General features: G+C 52.2%; 1 protein-coding gene across 1 annotated transcript in view; it reads left to right on the forward strand.

Annotated features, from left to right (window-relative positions):
* Positions 1 to 1,208: 1,208 nt before the first annotated feature.
* PLXND1 (plexin D1) overlaps positions 1,209 to 25,274 on the forward strand; it is a 92,232-nt gene continuing 68,166 nt past the window's right edge. The window contains exons 1-4 of the mRNA XM_062585481.1: positions 1,209 to 2,513; positions 19,531 to 19,707; positions 22,457 to 22,588; positions 24,775 to 24,875. Of these exons, the coding sequence (XP_062441465.1) occupies positions 1,209 to 2,513; positions 19,531 to 19,707; positions 22,457 to 22,588; positions 24,775 to 24,875 (1,715 nt within the window). The remainder of the gene's footprint in view (positions 2,514 to 19,530; positions 19,708 to 22,456; positions 22,589 to 24,774; positions 24,876 to 25,274) is intronic.

A 25,274-nucleotide genomic window follows, 5' to 3' on the forward strand; every position in this document is an offset into this window, starting at 1 on the left:
GCGCGGGACAAACTGACACCTTCGCGTACGCGGCAGCGCTTTCCCACACCGATAAGGCAGGAGGGTCACAGGCCGCGCTGTCTCGGGGGCCTTTTCCCTCCGCAGAGCTCAGCGGGTGGAATTTGGGAATTCCAGCACTTCCTTTTTTCTTTTTTCCTTTCCTTTTTTTTTTTTTTTTTTTCCTCTCTCTCTCTCTCTCACTGTTAAAAAGAGCCGATGGAGGGCAGAGCAGACGCACGATCCCACCGTGAGCTCTGCTTTTGGCAGGCGGTGCGGGCAGGGCCGGCTCTGGGGTGGAGCCCGGGGAGCCCGCGCTGCCGGGCGCGCTGCAGCCCCGTCCCGGGGAGGCTGCCCCCATCTCGGGGAGGCTGCCCTCATCCCGGGGAGGCTGCCCCCCCTCCCGCGGGGAGGCTGCCCCCATCCCGGGGAGGCTACCCCTCATCCCAGGGAGGCTGCCCTCATCCCGGTGAGGCTGCCGCCATCCCGGGGAGGCTGCCCCCCATCCCGGGGAGGCTGCCCCCCCTCCCGCCGGGAGGCTGCCCCAGGCCGGGCCTTGTCGGTGGCCTCCCGCGGGGCTCCCCGCCTGCCCCGAGCAGCCCGTAGTGGGCCGGCGGCGCGGGGAGCGCAGGGCCCGGCCAGGGAGCGGCAGGAGCGGGGGCGAGCGGCCGTGCTGCCGGCCCGGAGCCCTAGGGCGGCCGGGGCGGACCCCGCTTAGGCGCCGGAGCAGTTGCCCGCTCCGCGGCGCCGCCCCGTCGCGGCCGCCCCCAGCGGGAGCCCGCGGCGGCGGCGGGGCCGGGGCGGGCGGAGGCGGCCGCGCCGCGGGGCCGGGGCCGCCCGCTCCGCTCCGCTGGGCACGGAGCGGGGAGGGAAGGGGCCGCCGCGCCCTCCGCCGTCATCCGCGAGCAGCGGAGCCGCGCTCAAGGCACAGGGCGCAGCCGCCTTTGCGCCGCTGCCTGGTGCGGGAAATATCTCCAACTTAATCATATTCACATGACGAACCCTAAAGAAGGAGGGATGAGTAACGCCAAACGCGCGGCGGGGGGGCGCGGCGGGCCGGGCGGGCGGGCGGAGGCGCGGCCGCCCCGGACGTGAGCGCGCCCCGCCGCCCCGCGCCGCCCCCGCGCCGTCTGCGCTCCGCTCCGCTCCGCGCCGCGCCGCGCGGCAGCCGGCTCCGCGGCAGCGCTCCTCGGCGGCCCCGCCGCGGCACCATGGCTCCGGCGGCGGCGGGCGCGGGGCCGCGGGGCCCCGCCGCGCTGCCGCCGCCGCCGCTGCTGCCGCTGCTGCCGCCGCTGCTGCTGCTGCCGCTGCTGGGCGCCGGGCTGGAGGTGCAGCGCAAGTTCCTCTCGCCCACCCCCACCAACAACTTCGCGCTGGACGGCGCGGGCACCCGCGTCTACCTGGCGGCCGTCAACCGGCTGTACCAGCTCTCGGGGCCCAACCTGACGCTGGAGGTGGAGGAGGCGGTGGGGCCGGTGCTGGACAACCCGCTGTGCCACGCGCCGCAGCTGCCGCAGGCCTCCTGCGAGCACCCCAAGGTGCTCACCAACAACTACAACAAGCTGCTGCAGCCCGACCCGGCGCAGGGCGTCCTGGTGGTCTGCGGCTCCATCTACCAGGGCTTCTGCCAGCTGCGCAGCATGGCCAACATCTCCGCCGTGGCCGTGCGGTTCCCGCCGGGCGGCGGCGGCGGCGGCGGCGGCGGCGAGCCGGTCACCGTCTTCCCCAGCATGCTCAACGTGGCGGCCAACCACCCCAACGCCTCCACCGTGGGGCTGGTGCTGCGCCGCGGCGGCGACACGCGGCTGCTGGTGGCCGCCACCTACACGGGCTTCGGCAGCCCCTTCTTCCCCCGCAACCAGAGCCTGGAGGACCACCGCTTCGAGAACACGCCCGAGATCGCCATCCGCGCCCTCAACGCCCGCGGCGACCTGGCCCGCCTCTTCACCTTCGACATCAACCCCTCCGACGACAACATCTTCAAGATCAAGCAGGGCGCCAAGGCGCGGCACAAGCTGAGCTTCGTGCGCGCCTTCCTGCACGGCGGCGCCCGCCGCCCCGCGCCCGCCGCCCGCCGCCCCTACGCCTACCTGGCGCTCAACAGCGAGGCCAACGCGGGCGACAAGGAGAGCCCCTCGCACAGCCTCCTGGCGCGCATCTGCCTGGGCGACGCCGCCGCGCCGCCGCCCAACGCCAGCGCCGAGCCCAAGAAGCTCACCGAGTCCTACATCCAGCTGGGGCTGCGCTGCGGCGCGGCCGGCGGCTTCACGCGCCTCGTGTCCGTGTGCCCGGCGCGGGCGGCCGGCGGCGCCGAGCGCCTCTTCGGCGTCTTCGCGCGGGCGGGCGGCGGGCGGCCGCGCTCGGCGCTCTGCGCCTTCCGCTTCGCCGACATCGAGGAGGCGATCCGCGCGGCGCGCAGCGCCTGCTTCGCCAGCGCCGCCGCCGCCGCCGCCGTCGCCGTGCTGGACAGCGTGGTGCAGGGCACCGGCCCCGCCTGCGAGAAGCGCAACATACAGGTAGGGCGCGGGGCGCGGGGGCGCCGCCTTCCCGCGGGCCGCGCCGCAGCGGTGCGGGGCCCGGCGCGCCGCGCTCTCCCGCGCGCGCGGGTCGCGTCCCCCCGTGTCTGCTCGCGCGGCCCCTGTCCCCCGTGGACTCGCGGCGACTCGCGCTCCGGCTCTCTCGCTCTCCCCGGCCGGAGCGCGCCCGGCCCCGCTCCCCCCTTCCCACGTCCCGCGGCGGCGGCGGGCGGAGGGTGCCCTGCGCGCAGGGGACGTGCACACAGAGGCTGCCTTGTCTGGCTGCCTTCGGGGTGAAAGTTTGCCATTGTCATAATTTGTTGCCAAGCGGACGTAAATGTTAATGCCAGATAAAGACGCCTGTTTGCCCTTTCACTACAGACCTGCACTGTTTAAAAAGAAAAAGAAAAAAGAAAGGAAAAAGAGAAAGAGAAAGGGAAAAAGAAAGAAAAAGAAAAAGGAGCTGCTCTAACATTGCATTTTTCTCTTCCTCGGGGAAGGATGCATAACTCAGCTCCATGAAAAATCGTAAAAACATCTGTTTGTTTTCAGAGGCAAGACAGAGCGTTTGGGCTTGGGCTTCCCTGTGCTGTGCCAGTGGCAGGGAGAGAAAGGTTTGCCATGGTAACCGAGGTGTTTAGCGTGGCATCTCCATGCTGTGTTAAAAGATGTAGTCTTAATGCACTGGTTCATAGACCTGCTCTAGCAAAGTTGAATAGCTTTCCCCTGGTGGCAAAGTACAAGCTGCCTGACAGCCAGGAAATCTGGTAGTTGTCCTGGCTTTTGAGTTAATTCCACAAAGGCTCAGTGCATTAAACACCAGGAGCCCAGCTCTGAAGTCTTGGCACGGTCACAGCTCTCAAAGGAGTCACTAGGAGTCAGGGATCGTATTTACAGGACTGGAAAACACCTGCAGTTCTTGTTGATGTTGGTTGAAGCTCAGCGTCCCCGAGAGTCAGACCCTCAGCACCTTGCAGGATTGCAGCATCCCCCAAGAGCCCTCATTGTGGCTGAGGTTTCTGGGAGGTATTTAGAGAGCTAATGGTCCAATTTTAATTGAAAGTCAATGGCAGAAAGGCACCCAGTTCCCCTGAGCTTCTTTAGTACTCCTGGAGCATTTGAAAAATACATGTTTTTCTGACTTTTGTTCAGTGGGGAAAATAACAACTCTAGCATATTAATATTTGAAATACCAAATGTTACATCTAGAGAGATATTTAGAAACCTAATTCCCCAGTTACTCAGCACATAACTCGGCACGTAAATTGCTCAGCACATAAATGAGAGTCTCCCTGCATCTTTGGACCTGGCCTGTAATGTTGCGGCACGCTCCAAGGACCACCACCACCTCTCTGCTCTGCAGGTAGGCGGGAAGGGTGGCAGAGAAGCAGTATGGCTGGGACTGGGCTGACCCGGAGCCAAAGACGGTGTTGGAGCACACACGAGGAGTGGATTTTACAGCACAGAGCAATTACCTACAGGAAATAACAAAATCAGTGCATGTTTTTGTGAACTGCACTTCTAATTAGCTTAATTCTGCCCTAATTGCCATACAGAGGAACTCACCTGTGCGTGGAGGGGACTGGGAATGTACTATTTATTCCACAAGGGAACGGCTGTGTTCATGAGAACGGTTAGACTTAAGACGAGGTGTGAGACATTTGGAGGAGCAAGCTACAAAATGCTGGGCCTCTGCCAGCCCTACTGAAGGCAGTAGACCGCCTCTGGGTTTAGCGTTGTGGCGAGATCAGCTGCAGGAAGGCCTTCGCGGCTTGCCCCGATGCGGTGTGGGGGCTGGCCGCGCACCTCCCGGGTGCCTCGGCTCCCCGAACTGCAGCGTGCCCTGCCTGTATTTGTTATCGTCGTTTGGAAGCCCAGCTCGTGCCGAGTAAGGGATTACACTTGTAAAGCTGCTTTGAGTCTTTGATGTTGAATACAGCAGGATATAAGTGAAGCATACTATTAATATTCGTCCGCGCTTAATATTTCTACATTTCCCATTTATTTGAGGCATATTTCTCTAAAAACACTGACCAAGCCTGCTGGGAAGCCTTCTCACTGGCCAGAAGGAGAGCTTTTCATTATTTCTTTTTCCTTTTACTTAATCTTTAGAATTGCCAACAAGTTAACAAGCTGTTTTCGTTTTCAAGTCCCCAAGTGGCTGTGTCAAGAGAAGAGTTGTAATGTTGCATTTCTTTGTGCTGCAGAAACCTAACATCATTTTCCACCTTCAAGACAGTGAAATATTCTGATACGTTTTGTGTCCCAGCCTGGGAACGCAGCAGGAAAACATGTTCCCGGAGCAGCGGGTTGGCGGTGCAGATAAGCCTCTGGCTGCCTTCCCACTATAAGCGCCACTTTTCCAACCCGTTGGTGGGTTCCCAAGTTTTCCTTTGCCTACACATAGCTTCGAGGTGCTGCAGTATTACCCAGATCGTGGGTCATGAGTGCTTTCTGTGGACTAGGCTGCTGAGTTTTAAACTCCTTCTGGAAGAAAACTTCTAATGGTTCCCAACTCCTTCCAAATACGTGTTAGGCTAAAGTGGCTGATGGTCATAGCCCAGCACGCTGGCTGCTGGGCATAATGCTGTGTGAAAGGGAAATCATTGCATGGCCGCCTCATGTGCTGCTCTGTCTAATTGAATGCTCCTCTCCTGCAGCACCTACCCTGGGCGAAACTGCTGGTGCAGAAGAGCGGGCGCGAGCAACAGGGCTGGGGCTGGGGCCAGGCAGGCGAAGCCCTGTTCCATCCGGGCAATGCCCTGCTCCGTCCAGGTGAAGCCCTGCTCTGACCAGGCAAAGCCCAGCTCCGTCTGGGTGATGCCCTGCTCCGTCCGGGCAATGCCCTGCTCTGTCCAGGTGATGCCCTGCTCTGACCAGGCGAAGCCCAGCTCCATCTGGGTGATGCCCTGCTCCATCCGGGCAATGCCCTGCTCTGACCAGGCGAAGCCCAGCTCCATCTGGGTGATGCCCTGCTCCGTCCGGGCAATGCCCTGCTCTGACCAGGCGAAGCCCAGCTCCATCTGGGTGATGCCCTGCTCCGTCCGGGCAATGCCCTGCTCTGACCAGGTGAAGCCCAGCTCCATCTGGGTGATGCCCTGCTCCGTCCGGGGAATGCCCTGCTCTGACCAGGTGAAGCCCTGCTCTGACCAGGCGAAGCCCAGCTCCGTCTGGGTGATGCCCTGCTCCATCCGGGCAATGCCCTGCTCTGACCAGGTGAAGCCCTGCTCTGACCAGGCGAAGCCCAGCTCCGTCTGGGTGATGCCCTGCTCCATCCGGGCAATGCCCTGCTCTGTCCAGGTGATGCCCTGCTCTGACCAGGCGAAGCCCAGCTCCATCTGGGTGATGCCCTGCTCCGTCCGGGCAATGCCCTGCTCTGACCAGGTGAAGCCCTGCTCCATCCGGGCAATGCCCTGCTCTGACCAGGCGAAGCCCAGCTCCATCTGGGTGATGCCCTGCTCCGTCCAGGCAATGCCCTGCTCTGACCAGGCGAAGCCCAGCTCTGTCTGGGTGATGCCCTGCTCTGTCCGGCACACTGGGGCTGAGCGCAGCAACAGCAGCTCGCAGCGGCGCTCAGTCCCGGGGAGGCGGGTGCTGTCGCGCGGGGGCATTTGTGGGGCAGCGGCTCTCGGCTTGGTCCAGGTGTCCGTGGAGGTAGTGGCTCCTCGGACTCCTGTGGGGTGCGGGTGGCCGCTCGGCCGCCCCCGTGGCAGGATAGGGTGAACTGTGGGCTGAGCTGGGGAGGGCCTGTGCGCTCTGGCGGAAGCGTTAGCTTGGAGCTACGCGCGGCTGGCGGCTGCGCCGAGCCGCGAAGGAAGCCTGCGCGGGAGCCGTCCTCAGCACGCGGTGGCAGTGGGTTGGTGCAGGCTGCGGGGATCATTCCCAGCAAACGCTGTGTAAAATCGCTCACCTGGGAGCTGAATTAACACCCATGGCTCAGGGGAGGAGTATGCATTAAGGCAGGATTTAGTTTGATCTTTTCCTCTTTTTTTTTTTCTCCTTTTTTTCCTTTTTTATTTTTTTCATGAGAGTGAGTGGATGAGCTTTGGGATTGCTTTCCCTCAACAGAAGGAGGTTTTTGTAATAGATTTTGCTCCAAACAGTGGGCTGTTCCTGTGCCGTTCAGGTGAAGCGCTGTATGAAGCCATGGCTGCATGATCACCGCTGAGAGGCCCCGGGAGAGGCGAGGGGCGATGGGTCTCTCGAAGGCTGCCAGAGCTGCTCAGCACCGGTGGGTTTCCTGTCCGCCCGGCGGCCCATGGTCCGGTCGATCCGAAGGCCTCCGGGGACGGAAGGCGGCGCGGCTGCCGGCTCGCGCGGAAGCAGCTCAGCGTGCGAGGCTTCGGCAGAGCTGCGGCGGTTCCCCCGGCCGCGCCGGCCGCGCCGCTTCCCATGCCGGTGGAGCCGCGGAGCTGCCTCCGGCTGCGCCAGCGGCAGGGCTGGGGCTCCCGGGCTGCTTCAGCTCCGCTCCCGCGGCGGGAGGCTCCCGCAGCGGGAGCAGCGGCGTAAAGGCAAGCAGGCTCGAATTTCCAGGCGTCCCTGCAAGCCTTCCCCCGCCTGTGCCCAAGGGTGGGCTGATCTGAGGGTCCGAGTTTAACGCAAAGTGAAATACAATGTGCAGGGAACACACGCAGCTGGAGAAAAGTTAAGCTGGTAAAGCCACCTCGGGCTTCCAGTGATGCCTGGACCTTTCGGTGTTTTCCCACCTGGAGCCCCGTGGTCTCCCTCTAAAACGTAATCCCTGGAAAGTACCTAGAGAAAGCAGATGTTGTCATTAGGTTTAAATTTGCTATCCAGGGATCCACATCTCCCCTGGGAAAAGTTTGGGGGTCTACAGCTCAGAAAACAGTGAAAATCCTGTTTGTTTTATATGCTGAAAAGCTTGGGCACAGTGGCGTGGGATAATGATGCAATTCAGCATTAATTCTCGAATTTCTGGCTCTTGTGGCTTTGTGTCAGATCCTGCATGTTCATCGGACGCCGTGTTTTGTGGTGCCGTGATGAGAGAGCCACCAGTGAGTTTCACTACAGCGGGCTGTTAAACAAAATAACCTCCTTGGGTAGATTATATAAACAGTTTCAGAGTGTGTATGCTTGGGCATGGAAATATGGTTTGAAACCAGAAAGAAAATGTTCCCAAAATAAAAACTTGTATACACGTGGGAATATGACAAAGCATCTACTTACTGTCCAAATATGCTGCGGCGTCTCTGTAGGACTGGGTTTTATTGGAGCTCAGTTACTTTGAAGTGCTGGTTTATACTAATTTAGAAATACTAAACATGAACGTAAATGTGCTCTAACCTTACATCCATGCAGATAAATCCGGAGGATTAGCCACAGAAAGGAAACCGGGAATTTGCACTTAATTTATTTTTTACATGAAAAATAAAGTAAAAGTTCTGGTAGCAGACTTAGTTTCTGCTTCTTACAGCACATGGTGCATTTAGAGTTTGCTAGCACTCATGTGAAGATGAAAAACTCCGTTGCTGTTGTGTCACCAGAACCCACCTGGTTTCTAGGGGTTGTTCCCAGCAAGGAGGAAGCCGCTGTCCCGCGCCTGGTTGCTGCGCGCCGGGCAGCACCGCAGGGACCCTCCTGCCCGGGGTGGGGGCCCGTGGCCGGCCCTCGGCCGGGCATGCCGGCGCTGCAGCGAGCCTGCGCCGTGGGGAGCTGCTCTGTGGCCAGCGCCCGCCTGCCGAGCCCAGCGGCTTTTTTGATTTTTTTTTTTAATTCTTATTTTTTAGCAACTGATAGAGAAGATTTATGAGGCTGAGGGCAAAGATGAGAAAAGCACCTAGAGATGAGGTGGGAGCCTAGTGGGATCCTCTGAAAATAGGCGTCTTTGTCAGTCCCAGGAGGTGTCTGTTAACTTGCAGCAACTGCAGACTCCCGACGTCCTGGCCTGAGGACGCTTCCCAGCAAGCTGCAGGAAACGCTGCAAGCCCCAGCCCGGCCGTGGTGGTTTCCTGCAAGCCGGGGGCAGGCCAGGCCAGCCGTGGCTGCGGAGAGCGGGGGGCGGCGGGCACGTCGCTGCAGCAGCACGCTGCAGCCCGGGGCCTCGGCCGGCGCAGCTGCGGTTGCTGCGTGCCCCAGCGAGCCACACAAAACCGGCCGTCTGCAGCAGTCTCCCGCTCAGGAGACACCAGCAGCGTTTAGAGACGTTTTTGAGCAGAAAGAGCAGGCTGATTTCCAGCCCCCGGGTCGCAGCTGTGCCGCGGCGCGGGCGCGCTCCGCGGTCGGGAGCCGCGGGGGACGCCCAGCCCGTGCTGGCGAGTCAGCCTGGCGCGGCCGGCAGCCCCCGCGCGGGGCTCGTGCCGCCCCGTGCCCCTGCCTCCCGGCCGCAGCCCTGCGTCCCGCGGGTGGGCAGAAGGATAGGGGTCCGCTTGGGTCGTCAGGCTTTTTTTCCCGTTTCGTCTTGCTGGGGCCCCTTCCCGGCTGTCCTCCTCCAAGCACCCCAAGGGGCGCGAGTCCCGGGCGGTCCGCAGCCTCGTCCCACGCTTCCCGGCCACCGCAGCTGGACACGCCGCCCTGCCGGAGCCTGGAGAGAGCCCGGGGGATCGCGGTGGTGCTGGTCAGGGCGAGGCCACAAATCTGAGCGCGTGGTTAAGGCCTGAGCTAAGCCACCAGCTCGGATCTGGATCTGCAGCCACCAGCAGCAGCGTGGTCCCAGGCGCGCCGAGCCTGGGGCTCAGCTCGATGTCGCGCAGCAGCGGTCTCCTAACACCGGCCCAGCTGCCGGAACGACACTGCAACCTTTTCGGCCCAAACCATCCAAGGGTAGCTGCTCTCGGAAGATTTCAGCAGCTTATGCTTTGTAAGTGGTGTCGGGATATAAATCTTTCAGTTCTAACCCAGAAACAAGGTTGCCTCAAAGTCTGGATTTAGAAAAAACCCCAAACATACCTCACTATTCTTCAAAGAAAATTTGGAATTTGTATTCCTGTTCCTGTCTCATCTCTGTTTAAAATATTAAGCTGTTTCATACTTCTTGCTTCTGGAGCAAAAACCCTTTAGCTCTTAGATTTTATCCCACTTTGTGCTGCTTGCTGCCAATGTTTAACAGGTTTCCAGCTACTAGTAGCCAAAAGTCATTTCTGGTGGATAGCCTAATTCCCACGAGCCATCGAAAACCTGTGTATTCTAGAAAATGTCTGTGTGTAGAGTATCTTTTTGGGAAGAGTTGGGATAAGCTATAGCATAATGATAGCACTTGATGAAGAAGGGGAGATGTTAAGAATGAGGGTGGTTTGGGGTTTTTTTTGGTAGCAGAAAACATAAGTTTCCAAAGGTTTTTGGCCTAGTGAATGCCTGTCCTGCCTCAGTGTTTCTCACAGATCATTCAGTACCCTGGCAATCGCAATGTTAACTGAAAGCCGTACAAAGGCCCTGTAAATCGTGTGCTCCGTGGAGCAGCTGTGGGCACTTACTGGAGTTTGGGAATCAGTTCAGAGTGGCCTCAGGTTGGGTTTTCAGCTGTGCTGTGAAGGGTTGTTAAATGGGAGGGAAATCTTAGCTAAATCTCAGCTTGAGGAGACAGACCTCTCTCCCTGGAGTGTGAGCTGCGTGGGTAATTTTTTCTACTAATTTTTTCTTATGGCTTGAGTCAAGTGTCTCCTGGGGGTGGGCAGACACGTGTTGCTGCGTGCTGCTCTCCTGTGAGCGTCAAGGCCCACTTGGGCGGCCGCTGCTGTCCGCGGGGGCTCTGCCGATGGCGAGAGGCTGTTAGGCCAGTGTCTACGTGTCTGGAGAAAGACCTCAAGTTCTAGGGAGAAACGGAAATTGTACCGTTGTTATCTCTGCAATCTCCTAGTTTATAGCATAATTCTTTGCTGAGATTTGGTACCACAGTAAGCTGCAAAATCCAGTGGATTTTAGTGTATTTACTAGATCTTTCCAACGAGTCCTGGAAACTGTTTTTACAAATCTTGAAGATAGCAGAGAAATCTGCAACAGTAAGGAAGGAAGGAAGAAAGCATTTCATGCTTGGACCAAGTAAGAGAGGTGCTCTGCTGTTGGACGCAATAGGACCATTCGTTTTAACGAGCTTTAAGGTTATTCTGTTGATTTCCTAATTGCTAATAAGTAAGACATCCAGAGAAGAAGCTGAAGAGACGTGATGCAAGTGAGTAAATCAGCGTGGTGCTTTCTGACAGCCTGGACAGTGTCTCCTGCTTTATGTGGATCCCGTCTGTGAGAGGAGACAAAGCACGTGCAAGTGCATGTGCTCCAAAGCTGCTCCGCAGGTCAGATCCTGCGCTAGATCTTGGTTCTGGCTCACTTCCTATAATTGGCCATTTGTAACGTGCTTGCTTAGGTCTTCCTGAGGGTGGAGGTGTCTATCTCGTGTGCGGCAGAGCGGAGCAAAGGTTCATTTGCGGGCTAATGAAGCCGTACGTGTCCCTTAAAACATGGGTTTGTACCTCGCTTGCTTGTATATTTGGAGAACTCAGTTAATAGATTAGACGACTGACCACACCGTAGTCTCCGCAGAGGACTCCTTTTTGCCATGCAAGCGCTGCAATTCAGAAAAGCAGGTTTTTGCGAGAATGCATAAAAGAAGAATAGAATTCTTCTCACTATCTTAGAGCTTAATTGATTCTGCAGAACTAATGAGGAAAATGCAGGAAAACATTTACTGTAAACTATTGCTAAATGAAGCAGATTTGAACTGACACATGCAAAAGACCGGTTCTGTTAGGTAAGAAGTTGTTACTTTAATGGATGCTTTTTTCAGCACAGAATCACACAGATATGCCTTCAAAGCACTTTGAGGATGTAAAGTGCTAAGTGTTAGTAGTAGCAATAATAAAAAAAAAAATAACCTCTGAAGACTGGGGAGCCAAATTTACTGTCCATCCAGAATTCCTTCCTGTGGGAAGGAGTTTGAATATTTTGAGATTGGTTTCTGAAGCCAAAGCTAAACATAAATGAGAAACACAGCTTGAGTGGTAGAAGGGGGGGCACTCTCCTGAGGAAAGAGCAGCTAAGAAAATACAGTCTGAATAAATCAGACTTCTTATTCCAAACAATTTCAACAGGGACATTTTAGTTCAGCCTTCAAAACTAGTAAGAATGTCCTTGGAGTGAGGCACTCTTGGACTGGTAAATTCTTCTTGTCCCTGAAGAACTGGCAGAAGAAAGCATTTCCAATAGGGGTGATTTTAAAGGACATACAAACTCTCACAGCCTAAATACATGCTATTTTGACTATGACAACCCCTTTGGAGCCTGTTGTTCGTTAATCCTTCTGCCTGCCTGTTCCTGGGGGATTTGGTTGTATAATCTGAAGCATTGTATTTAATGCAGGATGAAGGCTGACATAATAAGCTTGACCAGTCTTCCTGGCAGCATGAAGGATGTGCAATTTCAGTAAAAAGACTAGTATTTTCTATATTTCTCTGCTGGAAGCAGATTCCTGTTTAATGGCGTGTGCCGGCCGGCGCTTCGTTTTAAGTGTGCGACACCCACGCCTGCAGGAACCCCGGACCCTGCTGTGTTCAGAAGGGGAAACTTGTGCTGGGGCGTGAACAGGGCAGGTTTACGGTGACTTGGGGAAGAGATCTGTGCAGAGCAGGTCCCAGCAGACTTGTTAACATTCCTTTCAACTTTCTTTACTGTTAGTGCAGTCTGAGCTGCTTTTTCCCTCCTTACTTAAGGAAATGATGGGAGATGCCCTCTGAAAAACGAGGGTTCAAGTAGGGGTTGGTTTTTATGTGCTGCCTTTGAACTCCCAGCTGGATCTTTGTCCTCCTCTGTAGCTTCATCTCCTGGGTTTGTGCTGGGTGCACCTCTGCGATTTCTTTTGTCTTTAACTGGACCTGTTTGATAAATCCTTTCCCCATAGCATAGAGGATGAGCGTGTCTTGGGGTGTTGGGCAGCGTGAGATGCCTGGAATGTGTCTGGCTGATGGATGGCTGTGATTCTGGCTGGTTCCTGTAAGAGGAGATGGTGGAGGAGACCAAAGGAGGAATCACACCATCTAACGAAGCATCCAACTTAGGTGCTGCTTGTAGGACCTGGAGCCTCCAGGGATGCTTCCAAGCTCTTACATGCTCTTTAACGCCCTGAGGAAGGCTCCATTTACCAAATGCCTGAAGTCAGACACCCCCCACTCTTCCCTCCTGTATCTTAAGTTACAGACATAGCAGAAGATTGATGGCTGTAGGAAGCCTTTGTTTGTTTAAGCAATTGCCAGGCCTTGCTCCTACTGTAACAAGCTCGCTAGCTTTGCCTGCAGCTCAGCTGCTGCCCTTGTGCTTTCCCAGTCTCTGTCACCTGCTTTTCTGTGAGATCAGTTCGTGCATGTGAGCACTATGAATAGGAGTCCGTGAGATCTACCTCAGACTGCTGTTTGCTAAAGCAGCAAGAAGAGCTCTGTATTTTAGCCCTCTGTTACAAAGCAAAGTGCTGAGAGCATCTTTTGGCATTTCAGAATCACTTTAACATCAGTGATTTGAGGTCTGAGTCTGCCCTGGGGGTGAACATGCCTCTGCTGAAGTTTACTTGCAGCAGTTTAACCTCATCTAAGTTTGGTTATGAGAACTAATTGGAAAATCTTGATCATCTTGTCTTTGCAGTCTCACTTCCAAACACTTTCCTGTTTATTTGGGGGGGGGGGGAGATAGATGGGCTCAGCTTCTTAGGTCAATTCCTGTTCTGACTCTGGCTTCAGAAATACCAGCTTCTTAGCCAGTTGTTTTATAATAGATGAGCACAATCTTTACTGAAATCATAGAAAGGCAAAACTATAGATATGGGTAGCTTTATGGTACAGAGCTGGCAGTGGCAGGGCTTTCAGGAATCTCTTGCCTCTGATCGTACAGAGATTCTTGAGTAATTGCAGAAATGGTTTGAGTAGATGAAAAGTCCCAGGAGAATTGCTTGTCTGTAAAGTGTTTGCCTCACCCTGCCTTTCCTAATGGAGATTGTTGCTGTTCTTGCTTGGTTTTACTCGTTATTTTTTTCTGCTCACTTAATTTGAGAGACGAGCCTGAATTCCTTACTCATTTTAATCAGGCGAATTTCCCATGTGAAGCTAAGAGTGAATGTCAGGAGTTAGCAGGAAAGAAAAGGGTTTGAGTCAAAAGTAGGGGGAAGAAAGAATTAGTTTTATAAGACAGGAAAAGAGGAAAAAAGATAAGAGGCTGAAAACCTTCCAGGAATCAAACTCTGCAGAAGCCTAAGAAACACTTTTCGGCACTGGGATGACATTCATCTGTTGTAGAAGGGAGAAGCTAGTGAATTGATTCAGTCATTACTCTTTCCATGCAACTAATGCATCTATTCTGCTGGATGCCATTGGCTTTGGTACAGTGAATGCTCATTTGTCAAGAGAATGACGATTCATGGGGATTTCACAGAGGAAATCTGTTGATCGTTTTTTATAAGCAATTACTTCTATTCAGCAAGCCGTTAACTTTCCTGATTCAGGCCTAGAAAAATCCCACTAGGAATGAGCAATTTTGGTGCTCTGCGTTAGATATGAATAGAGAGTCCAGTGTAAGTCTAGGCTTTATTCTAGGAATTAGAGAAGATGTCTTTTTCCATGCAGACTTGTGGCCAGCCCAGCAAGCTGTTGTGTTTCCATGAAACCATTTAGAAATGTAACAGAACAAGTGACATTCCTGGTAAAATCCTTGACAAAGTTGTCATTTCATCTAGTTCCTTAGTCTAGTCCCTTTGAGCATGGTGAAGGGAGGGCAAAAACTTGTTCAAACAGTTGGGTAGAGGCGTGAGGCTGCTTAAGCCGGTGCGATCTGTGTCATTTGCCTGTCCCAGTGCACACTGACTGTCTTGTGATCCCCAGCCAAGAGAGTATCCTGTAGAGAGCCATCACAGCTAGCCTGAGTTAACCGATTTGACCTACCAGGCTTGGTACAGCAGAAAGTATGATGTGATCCACTCCCTGCTTTTTGCCCTCCTTCAGTCTTACTGTGAGCTGATGCCAAGGGTTTAAGCAGAGCTGGCCCAGAGGCTCTTAGGATCTTCCAGTCTAAAAAGGCAAGATACTTTGTTTATTTGGTCAAAACTACAAATGATAATTCATGGTGGAGCACAGGGCTGGAGGGAATAACACTGATTCAGACTTCATTCATCCAGGTCAAACAGGAGTCGCTCCACTGAGCTTAGTGTGTTGGCATGAAACCTGCATGCATGAGGCTGAGATGGGAGCAGGGAATGCAGTGTGGTGTCCTGAGATCAGATCAGCTCCAGTCTCCAGTGCCTGTGCCAGACACAACCTCATAAAATGAGCCAAACACAGCGATGAAGTTTGGATTAGTCACTGCCATGAGCCGTATTACAGCAGCAAGTGGTGGCGGTGGTGCCACCTGCCTTGCAAGGAGTTGGCTTTGCAGCTGTTTGTGACTTTCCACCATCCTTAGTGAGACATTATGGCATTTTACTGAAGTCAGTGTTTTGACCAGTGCAACTCCTTTTTCTCCTCTCTGCAGCACTGTGATAACAAGGGCAGGTCCTTTTGTAGAGAAAAATGAGAAATGGTAGGATTTTTATGCCCTGAGCAGGATTTGCGTCAGGAGGCCCCGCGGCAGCCTTGTGGAGAGGTTGGAGCCTGCTGCAGTGAGCCAGGGACTTCCCACCTCTTGTACTGCGGGATTCGAGTTCAGGGAGCCGCTGCGACTCGCCCCGTGCTCGCAGCAGCACACATGATGTATGGAAAGACAAGATTGTGATGTTTGACTGCACAGCTATATGCAGATAATCGTTGTTTTCTAAGGCATAAACAAACAGGTTTATAGAAGTGATCCTAAGAGCTTTTTCTAAGTGGCCTCTCGCATGCACTTCAGAGCCTTCAGGATAACATCTGAGCAGATCCCAGCAGATACAAGCTGGTAGGGTCTCTGACATGGGTCAGGCTGTGCTGAGCTGCACCGGTGAGAACTGGCCCTATTGCTGTGTCTGGACAAGGCGTACAAAAAAGCCACTGGCAGGATTAAGTGACCCATGGTTCCTGCAGGCAGGCGGTGAACCAGGTTGCAATTGTGAGTAGGCAGATATTTATTTTGATAGCTTGTTTTCTGTTACACTAGTGGCTAACAGCTCACTATAGGCCAGGGCTGGTCTGCACTGGCATTGTGCAAACGCAGAAAACACACATGAAAAAGCCAGTTCCTAGCCCAGGGAGCTTATAGTCTAACTAAACAGTGAAACAGGGTGCAAATTTCATTTCAAGTTTTTTTCTTTTAAGGATGTCTCCTGTGTTCTTGGAGTCCTGATTGTTTAGTGTGGATGATTCTTGAGGAAAAATACAGCAGGATTCATTTTGTCCATGCTTCTCAGCTTGAGTGCCTCAACTGGTCAAGAGTGCAGAGCAATTTGTTTCCCACTGCCTGAAGAATATGATGGGAAGTTGCAGGAGCTTTCTGCTAATGCCTGCCTTTGCAGAACGCTACAATTAGAGACCACTTACGTCTCAAGTGCCTAAACAGTAGAGTCCTCTTCTAGGGATGACATTTTCCTCCAGGCATCTTAAAAAGCCTGGTTTTGACAGCTCTGGTTGCAACACTCCAGCAGATAAACGCATGATTGTGTGTACAAACTGCTAGCAATGCTGAGGAGGCTCCGTAATGAATAGGCTGTGCCTGGGGAGGGATTTTGTGGCTGAGTCTGGGTTTTGCCGGACACAGAGGAAGGCTTGTACTTTTTGTTTTCATAATGCAACCAAGTCTACTCGCCACTATCTCACTCTGCCTATTCTGTTATGGTGTCTGTGGAACATTTCCACATTGGTTTTTAGTCTCTTGGTGTTGTTCAGCTGTGACTTCAGACCCTGCTATTGTCTTCAGACAATGTCCAAATTATTTTGAATATGCTGTCTGCAGTCAGATTTTCTGAGTCATACCTAAATGTTAATAAAAGCCTAATGGTTTATGTTAAGAAAGGTGAGAGATAAATCTAGAATCCTTTAATCACAGAATTTAATGGCCTGAAAATGTCAGTTGTGTGGGAGCAACTGCCAAATTTTGAGCCTATGAAGAAGATTGCTAAGTCCCACAAATCAACAAGTTTGGAGCAGATTATCGGACGCTAGCTATGTCATTTTCCCAGGACTCTAGGCATGTTAGAAGCCAACACTTTAATCCACTCTGATACGATGCATGAAAGGGGCTGGATTCACTTTCCACTTACTGTTGCACTATAAAGCTTTCAGGCTTTCTGTAGTAAAGTAAGAAAGAGCTTTGCTAAAAGCAAAAGCTTCAGGGCTTTTTTTGAACTACAACCTGGTTTTGGTTCAGAAATAGACTCCATCTTTGCTTAAGAACTATTTTTAAGGTCACAAACACAGGATACGAAAATCAGTACGTTTCATGGTTTTCCTGAGTGCTCCCTCACCACTCCTCTTCCTCCTTCTGTTTCCAGCAGACTTCCTTCCGAAGCTGACATCCTGCAGTCTTGCCTCGCAGGCAGACTACTTAAGGGTGAAAGAGTTGTGTTAGAAATTCTGGTAAATCACTTCTTTGGTTTATGTTCATTTTAGGCCTGAGATAAAGAACTGAACTTGAATCATAAAAATAGCTTAACATTTGTGCTCTGATGTGATTGGAAATCTTAGTTAGCTCTTTCTCACTTTGTTTTTGTGATCATGCTAAGGGGTTAATCTGACTAAGCCTTGCTCTTCCGTTTGAATTATTTGGCACCACTTGTGAGATTTCGTAAAAATACAAGGGCCTCCTTGGGGGGGCGTGGGGACGGCAGTGATGCTGCTCGGCCCTGTGCACGTTGTAGGCTCTCTCCTGCTTGCAGACAGAGGCGACTCTTCTTTAATGTAAGCGTGGCAGAATCCAATGTTTTGGATGTAGAATGATCTGAATCCAGACCCCCAACATTTCCATGAGTTTCTGAATATCCGTAACACGCTGCAGAAAAATAGAGCTAATACAGTAAATGCCCTCAGGGCAGTTCTAAAATGCAGAAGCCTGAAGGTTACTGGGTTTGGAAGAAAACTTCTTCCAACTTCAGAGAAGGTCAATTTGATTTTAAATGGAGTGAGATTTAGAGAGAATTTAGGGAGATCAAGAATATTGTTAGCACTAGTTTCAGGGGAGATTTCCCAAGCTGTGATGATTGTCTGGTGCCTGCAGAAGGATGTGACTTGGTCATATCCTGTTTACCATAGAATGACAGAGTTAAAATATCTTCTTGGTCCTGTAGTTTACAGACAGGAGCAGCATATTGTGTCCCCGCCCTGGAACCCAAGTGAGGGAAACACCATATGTCTCCTTCTGCCTGTCCTTTGGAGCAGCCGCTGCAATTTAAGGAAAGGTGCTTCAGAGGAAGGATGTTTGCAACCATAATAAGGCTTGGTCTGCACTAGAATAGTAGCATCCTGTTTACCATAAAAAACACTTTGTGCTTATATTAGGCCTGTAATGCATGATTTATAAACAGGCAGACACAGAAGATAAGGCACTTCCACCGTCTTCAGTCATGTGTGAGAAGAAGGATCGCCTCCCTGGCTTGGGAGTTGGTGAAATCTACAGGCAGGCAGAAACACCTGCGCTCCCAGGAAGCTGCTCTGGCAAGCGATGCTGAATATCCCTTGGTGCCCCTGAGCAGCCTGAAGTAGGTCTGGGCCTCAGCTGCCCAGCAGTAAGGATTTTCACACCAAAGCCTTATGAGCTCCAGCATTAACTAACTAGTAAAGTGCACTGAAGGGGAGCGAGGGATAATTATCCCCAAGCCAAATAAGACCGAGTGCATTTCTAAAGGTTTGGCTGTAAATGGGGGGAACTCTGAGTGACTAGCCATACCCTGTGCATAGTGTGAGGGAATTGTATTGCCCAGTTACAGGGGAAACAAACACTTAAGAATCTGGGTTGCAATTTTATTTTTTTAATAGGACGAAAAGGTATAAAGCTGCAAAACACATTTAGCAGTTGCTTTCGTTCACAAAACTTGATCGTTTTGTCTCAGTCCCATACAAACCAAGCTATAACTCCAACTATATTACCTCCTCCTTGGCGCTCGCTTTAGCAAGACGTTTTTTAAATCAGTCTTTGTTACTTCATGTCTGATGCAACCAACAAAGGCAGCGAACTTACGGGTCTTGTGACTGCTGGAATGGAGGAGACTGAACATCGTGTTGGTGTTCTTGGAGAGAACTCAGTCTGAAGTTTGTGGCAATAAATTTACACTTGAACAGCAGTAGGGAAATGACTTCTAGAAACTGTTTGCAGCAATTTTCTCTGTCTAGGCAGTGAAAGAAGAGCTGTTCTTCAAAACAGGAGAATATTCTGCTGTGTGTCACATGCATGGAGGATGCTATGACTCCTCTCTCTAGCAGTTGCTAAAAATACCTCCTCAGTAATGTCCACGAAGCCTCTAAGTATTCAGGAAGCAGCAGCGTTGTGTTTCCTGAACAGTTGTTACAACAGATCAGGAGCTGACTGGCACCCAAAATTCATGCCCACCTTTATGGCACTGCCCGCGCTACGCGGTCGTGGGGAGCGGGACCGCGCCGCCGGCGTGTGCTCCCCACGCTTGACCGGCCCCTCCGCAGACCGGCCCGGGGCCGCGCCGGAGGAGCTGCTGCGGGGAGGCGGCCGGGCCCGCGGAGGGGCCTCGGCCTCGCCGCGCCTGCGCGGGCGTGTTCCCTCGAGCGCGCGTTTTGGACTTCGGGGAGCTTCCCGCCCCGCGCCCCGCTCCGTGCGCGCGTTGCGCTGTGCTGCCAGACCGGGAGGGCGCCCGCCCGGGCGCGGGAGGCGCACGGAGCAGCCCTGCGCCGGGGGCGGCCGGGCAGGCGCTGCGGGGAGCGTCCCGTGGGGGTCTCCCGCTCCTGGCGCGCGGCCCCTCCGCTCGCGGGGAGGCGACGCCTGGAGCTTTTCCTCGGAGAGCTCCCCGCTTCCCGCGCGGCCGGGCTGTGGCGCGGCGGGCGGGCCGCGGCGCGGGGCGGGGTGGCAGGGCCGCGGGCCGCTCTGCCTCGGGGCCGCGCTGCGGGCCGCGGGGCGGCTGCCGCCCGCCTCGCGCAGCCCCTCGACGCCCGCGTCTCTGCAGTTGCAGCCGGAGCAGCTGGACTGCGGAGCGGCGCATCTGCAGCACCCGCTGGCCGTCATGAACCCTGTCACGGCCACGCCGCTCTTCACCTACAACGGCCTCACCTCCGTGGCGGTCGCCAGCGTCCACAACTACACGGTGGTGTTCCTGGGCACGGCGAGCGGCGGGCTCCTGAAGGTGAGCGGGGCGGCCGTGTGGGGCGGCCGCGCGGGGCCCGCCGGGCCGGCGCCTCGCGCTCCGAGGCGCGCGCTGCCGGCTGGCCGGCGTCTCCCGAGTGCTGCTCGAGGCCGTCACGGGGGTGGATGCGCACGGTGCAGCCTGCGCTGGAAATGTTATCGCACGGCACTTTATTAACAGCTCTCCTAATAAATTCTCCCTTTGAGCTGAGGCTTTTCAAGGCTCCGTGTAGGCAGGGGAATCACCAAGCGATACTTCACCCGTGCTGAGTTGAGAGCAAGCGTGAATCCCTGCGTCTGGTAGGGCTGAAATGCAGTGGAGGGCAATCCAATCCCCATCTCTAGAGCCAAGGTGCAAGGCCAAGGTTTCCTTACCTTAGTGCTTGAACTTTACCAAAGAAAGTCTTGATTCCAGCCAGTCCCGAGAGTTTGGTGCAATCTCAGCATCAAAAGTCCATAGAGGAGAAGGGGAAAAAGCCCTGGAGGAGAATCATGGCTGGTATCTGCTCTTCCCTCGCTTCCAAGTGCTCCTGGTGGAAAAGTGGGAACAGTCCCAAAGAAAGTCACCGCTTTGGTTTTTGCCTGCAGGGGCAGTTGATCCTCGAGGGTGGGCAGTGCACCAGCCTGGGGAGAGCATGCACTGCGCGCGGAGGGGCCCGTGCTCATGTGGTGTTAACAACTCTGCTTCTATTACCGTTTCAGAGAAAGCAGCCTTATCTGCTGAGCCTCCATTAGAGAGAGGCTCCTGGCTACCCTTTGCTAGGATAATTTGCTCAGATAGCTCTAATCTAATTCTGCGACACAGCTGCATAACCAGAAGCCCTTTTACCTTCGGGGCTCCTTGTTATTTGGCACGGGATGCAGATACTTTGTGTGAGTTATCATTCAGATTTGCTGCCTGAGAAAAGACAGCAAAGGGGCAGAAATAGTGTTTGACCAGCTCCTGCCAGCAGCAATTATGGCTGCCAAGTGCATGGGGAATTAATCAGATAGGCTGCAGACGGGCGTTTCACGAGGGCCGTTATCTCTGCCACATCCAACAAAGCAAGCACAGCGCTTGGAAGGCAGCGGCCAGCGTGACGGTGCGGCGGGGTGCAGCGTCCTTTAGGGAGACGGGGCTTACGAGGGATTGGCATTCTCGCAAGTCACCTCCCCATCAAGTTCTGAAAGTCTGTGGAAAGAGCCACTCTGATGGAATTATTCAGAATTTCACCCAGATTTGTTCCTCCATGGCTCGTCTTGCAGGCTACCTCTGCTCTCACCATTTCCCCCTACACTCCCGCTACCGCTAATGTAGCCAAAATGGGGATGCAGTTGCTCATGTGGGCTGGTGGCCTTGGGTACGTTATCCAGCCCCACTCTGTGGCCAGGGGCGATGGTCTCTGTCTGCGCTGCCGCTGCTCCTTGCACCAGGCAGAGCCGCACCTCTATGTAGATACAGTGCAAAGCATGTGAGGACTGAAAAGCAAGTGTGAACAAGACCCACGAGGCAGGGGGACCTAGGGATAGAGCCTAGAAACAGCCAAGAGTTAGAAAAAATCTTAGCAAGAAGAAAAAGAAGATGGTCTGAAAGCTAAAATGAAAGGCTTCAGGGCTCACTTCTCAGACATCTTAGGTAATTTCTGACAAATTATTTAGTTTCTTGATAGCTAGTTTTCAAAATGGGGATAATGATAGCTCCCTTTTTGTGCATAGTAGCTTGCAGTGTTTGCGTGGCAGTACAAGGAAGCCGTGTGTGTGTGAGCTATCTTAGTAGGACATGTGGATGCTCCTCTAATATAATAATTAATGAATTCAATGTTAATTAATACCGCCTTTAGAGAGAAGAGGCATATTGGTCCTTAAAATTATTGCCTTTCCTTGCTAGAAAGGGGGTAGGAATTTTCCTCACTCCCTTTCTGTTTTAGGCTGAAAAGCGACTGTCATGCAAAATGTGCAGCTCTATTGTTATTTCCTTTCAGCAACGCCACATTTAATTTGCTGAGTTTTCAAGTCAAATGCCAAGACGTTCTGGGATCTGAAAGGCAGGCTGATTCTTTGCTGCCTCTTCCATCACTGCCAGCGGTTTAGCTGGTGATTCATGAGGCAAGGTAGAAGTCAGCTCCCTTCCTGCAGCTGTCGTGGTCTTCTGGAGTTAACAGGCATACGAGCTTCTTTTAGCCAGAAATGACAGCACATATTTTTCAAGTATGCAGGGAGTAGGGGATGCCATCTTATACAGCCACATTGCTGATTTTCCCTGTTTTCGCTAAGCTTTGGGAATAAAATGTTCTTCGTAACAGTAGGGAGGACTTATTTAATGAGGGCTAAAGACTGAAGATGTTTATGTTAGGGTAACAAGTGTAACATCGCTGTGGCATGCTGATATTGCACTAACTTGAAAACAGTCATCTAATCAAGTCATGCCGTGGATAGAGCCTTAGACAAGAAGTTTTCCAGGCAATCTGTGTTTAACAGAGGCTTTTGAACCAGAAAGACCAAGGGATGTGAGGTTTGTTCATCAGTAGACAGTGCTCCTGGCCATTGCATCTGCTTTCTGGACCACTTAGTGTCTTCCCTGTACCATGGCACTGGCTTTTCGGTAAAAAAGCTGTGTTGTGCAGAGCTAACAAAGCGTTTAGAGATTTACAATGCTTTGAGCAGAGCATTGGTAGATACCATTTTGATTCTTGTTTGTGACAGAGAAATCATCATCTCCTCCCCATAATGTTTGAAATGTGGTCTCAGTAAATGGCTTCTTTTCATTATAGATTAATCTGGACAGTTCCATGAAGATCATTAGCAGGAGATCCATTTCAGTGGCTTATGGAGAGCCTGTTCATCCTATCATGCAGTTTGATCCTTCTGATTCCAGTTACCTCTATCTGATGACATCCTATCAGGTGAGATGTTTGTTCTTCAGGAAGACAGTCCTTTGAACACAATGCATTTGATTTAGTGTTCAGTGTTAAGTTGAGGGCAGAGAGGAACAATAATATTTAATATTAACCAGCAGACCTGAAAAGTTAAGAGGTTGATTGTGATGCCAAAGTTTGCCCCTCACCTTGGCTCAGACCTTCCAGAAGGTATACCTGTATCTTTTGGCTCTCCTACCTGGAGTGGAAGTCGTACAGAACAGGCTGTTTCCATTAACTATTTAATTTCTGCAAATTAGTAAGATTCTGAGTGCAGCCATTTGTCTAGTCTGCATGCTGGTACTCGCATTTCTGCACAGAACCTGGTAGCACAGCAGGGAGTCCACGTTTCAAAACCTGCTACAAAAGGCTGCAGGGGTTCTGCTTTTGCAGTTGCTTTGGACTGTTTAAGTGTCCAGATTCAGATGTAGTTTGGATCTTTGTGTCTTCCAACTGCTGAATGCACTGGGGAATTTACGGTTTTCCAGCCTTAGTCCTAGTGCAAAATGTATTTAAAAGGTGCATAGATTTTATTTTCCTGCCATGTAATGATTCACTGGAGTTTGGGCAAGATTTAGTGAAGGTTTCTGCTGGCCACTGTGGCTTTCTTATCTCTGTGTTGGTGAGATAAAAAGAACAGTGAAAGGTATCTTAACCAGTCATGTTTACAGGACTTCAGGAATAAGCAGAGGCTGGTCCTTCCTAGAAAACCAGAAATATTGTGCACAGTCTTTAAGGAGGCTTTTGAAAGTTCCTACAAACAAAAATCTGCTTGTCAGAAATGATCTTTCGGGCAGGTTTCTGTATAATCCATCTTGCAGGTTAGAGAAGGTGGGGATGGCTAGGAGGGGTCTTGTCAGAGACCTGGGAGTGCCGCAGCAGGTAGAAACAGACAGACTCATTTCTGCCAACTGAGCAGAGGAGGAAGGCAGAGCTAAGTGCTTCAAGCTCTGGTGATTTGTCCTGAATTGTGTTTTAATCTGTCAAAACAGATGTACAGCCACAAATGTTACATGTTACATTTATATTTTCCAAACCCTAAGTCCCTGCAGATGGGTCGTTATCATTTTACAGAACTCTCCCAAGATACCTCTTTAGCTGGTATTTCAGACCTTCTCAAACTCTCAAAACCCAGACCATGCTGTGGACCTCATTTTTGGCTTGTTAAAACCCCGAGTGCCACACTCGTGGTGCTCTCATCTGTTTCTTTTCCAGTAGATCAGATGAGTTATTTTTTTTAATTATTATTTTTTTCCCCAATGGAATTTGCATTTGGGAAGCTCCCTGGGAACTTGACAGGCTTGTGTGCAGGAAGCTGAGCATAACACATATGTAGGAGGAGGAAACCACAGCAGGCAATGAGAGAATCAGGCCAAGGAGCCAACTGTCTGAGGTGCTCTTGTCTGCTGGGAGCTTAGGGCTCTCAGCAAATGATGTTAGTCCATAAATTATCAAATTACTTGATTTTTTCCTTCTCAAATGTTTAGAAATCAAGGAGGAAAAATCAGAAACTAATAAATGCTTTCCCTCTAAATGTTCTTGCAGTGCAAGTCAGTAGAGGTACTTGGATTTCCTTGTAAATTAAGGTTTTCTAAATGATTTTACCTTCTGGTCATTTTATAAATAGCCAGACACTGTCTAGAAGGGATTTCTTTCTAAGCTTGAATGAGAACTTTTCACAACGAGGGATAAGTTGTGAAACTGTGACCCAAACCGTCTCCATCTGAATCATCAAAAGGGTGTTGTATCACTTTCTGTAATCTTGCCATCATACATCTAGTTCAAAAATGCTGGCTAAAAGTGACTCCTGCACTGACAAGTCCCGTCTCCTGCATGTGCTTCCCAGCCTGGCGCTGGTGGCATGTCCACGTGGGTACATGGCTTACCTCCGGGGCACCGTTGCATGCAACTACCCATGCCAGTCCTCTGCGCATGGTGTGCACCTTGTGCACCATCTCGGACAGAGGTCTACGGTGGAGAGGGAGGGTAGGGTTGAGTTTTGCTCTTTGGTGTATATCTGCTAATGCTTGTTCTAGGTTAATTGGTAAAGTAATCTGACACTCTCTGGCATCTCAGTATGAGCTGCACTTGGACATATCAGCACATCCCAATCAGTTGGAGTATTTCTGTTTTGTCTTAAAATGTGTTGAAGAAATAGTACTGTTGTCATGCAGATGACTCGAGTGAAGGTGGCTACCTGCAACCAGTATGCGACTTGTACGGAGTGCCTGGCTGCAGCTGATGCGTATTGTGGGTGGTGCACTATGGAGACCAGGTAAGACTTACTGAGTCTTAGTGCATTTTGGTGTATTCTTTGGCTAGTCCAGCCGTGAATTTTTGGTGCTTTTTGTATTTCTGTGCAATTGCATTACTGTCTATTCTTTGCCAAATACATGCAGGGCTTTTTAAAACAATTAGATCTGGTCTCAAACTGTTGAGAAGCACTTTTGAGCCATGGTTTGACTCTAACTGTATTGTTATGCCTGGAGTCAGTTGCCAGTGCAAAGAATAGCTTGCAGGCATGCAAGCATGGGACTGCGAGAGCCAACACCTAGTTAAAGACCATATTTTACCTCTGCAATTATTTTTGAGTAGGAGACAATCCATATTCAGAAAGTAGTTAACAAAATTGGACTCCACATTTACAAGTGAAACAAGTCGAACAAAATGTCGC

The sequence above is a fragment of the Rhea pennata genome, chromosome 12 (assembly GCF_028389875.1).
Source record: "Rhea pennata isolate bPtePen1 chromosome 12, bPtePen1.pri, whole genome shotgun sequence".
Lineage (NCBI taxonomy): Eukaryota > Metazoa > Chordata > Aves > Rheiformes > Rheidae > Rhea > Rhea pennata.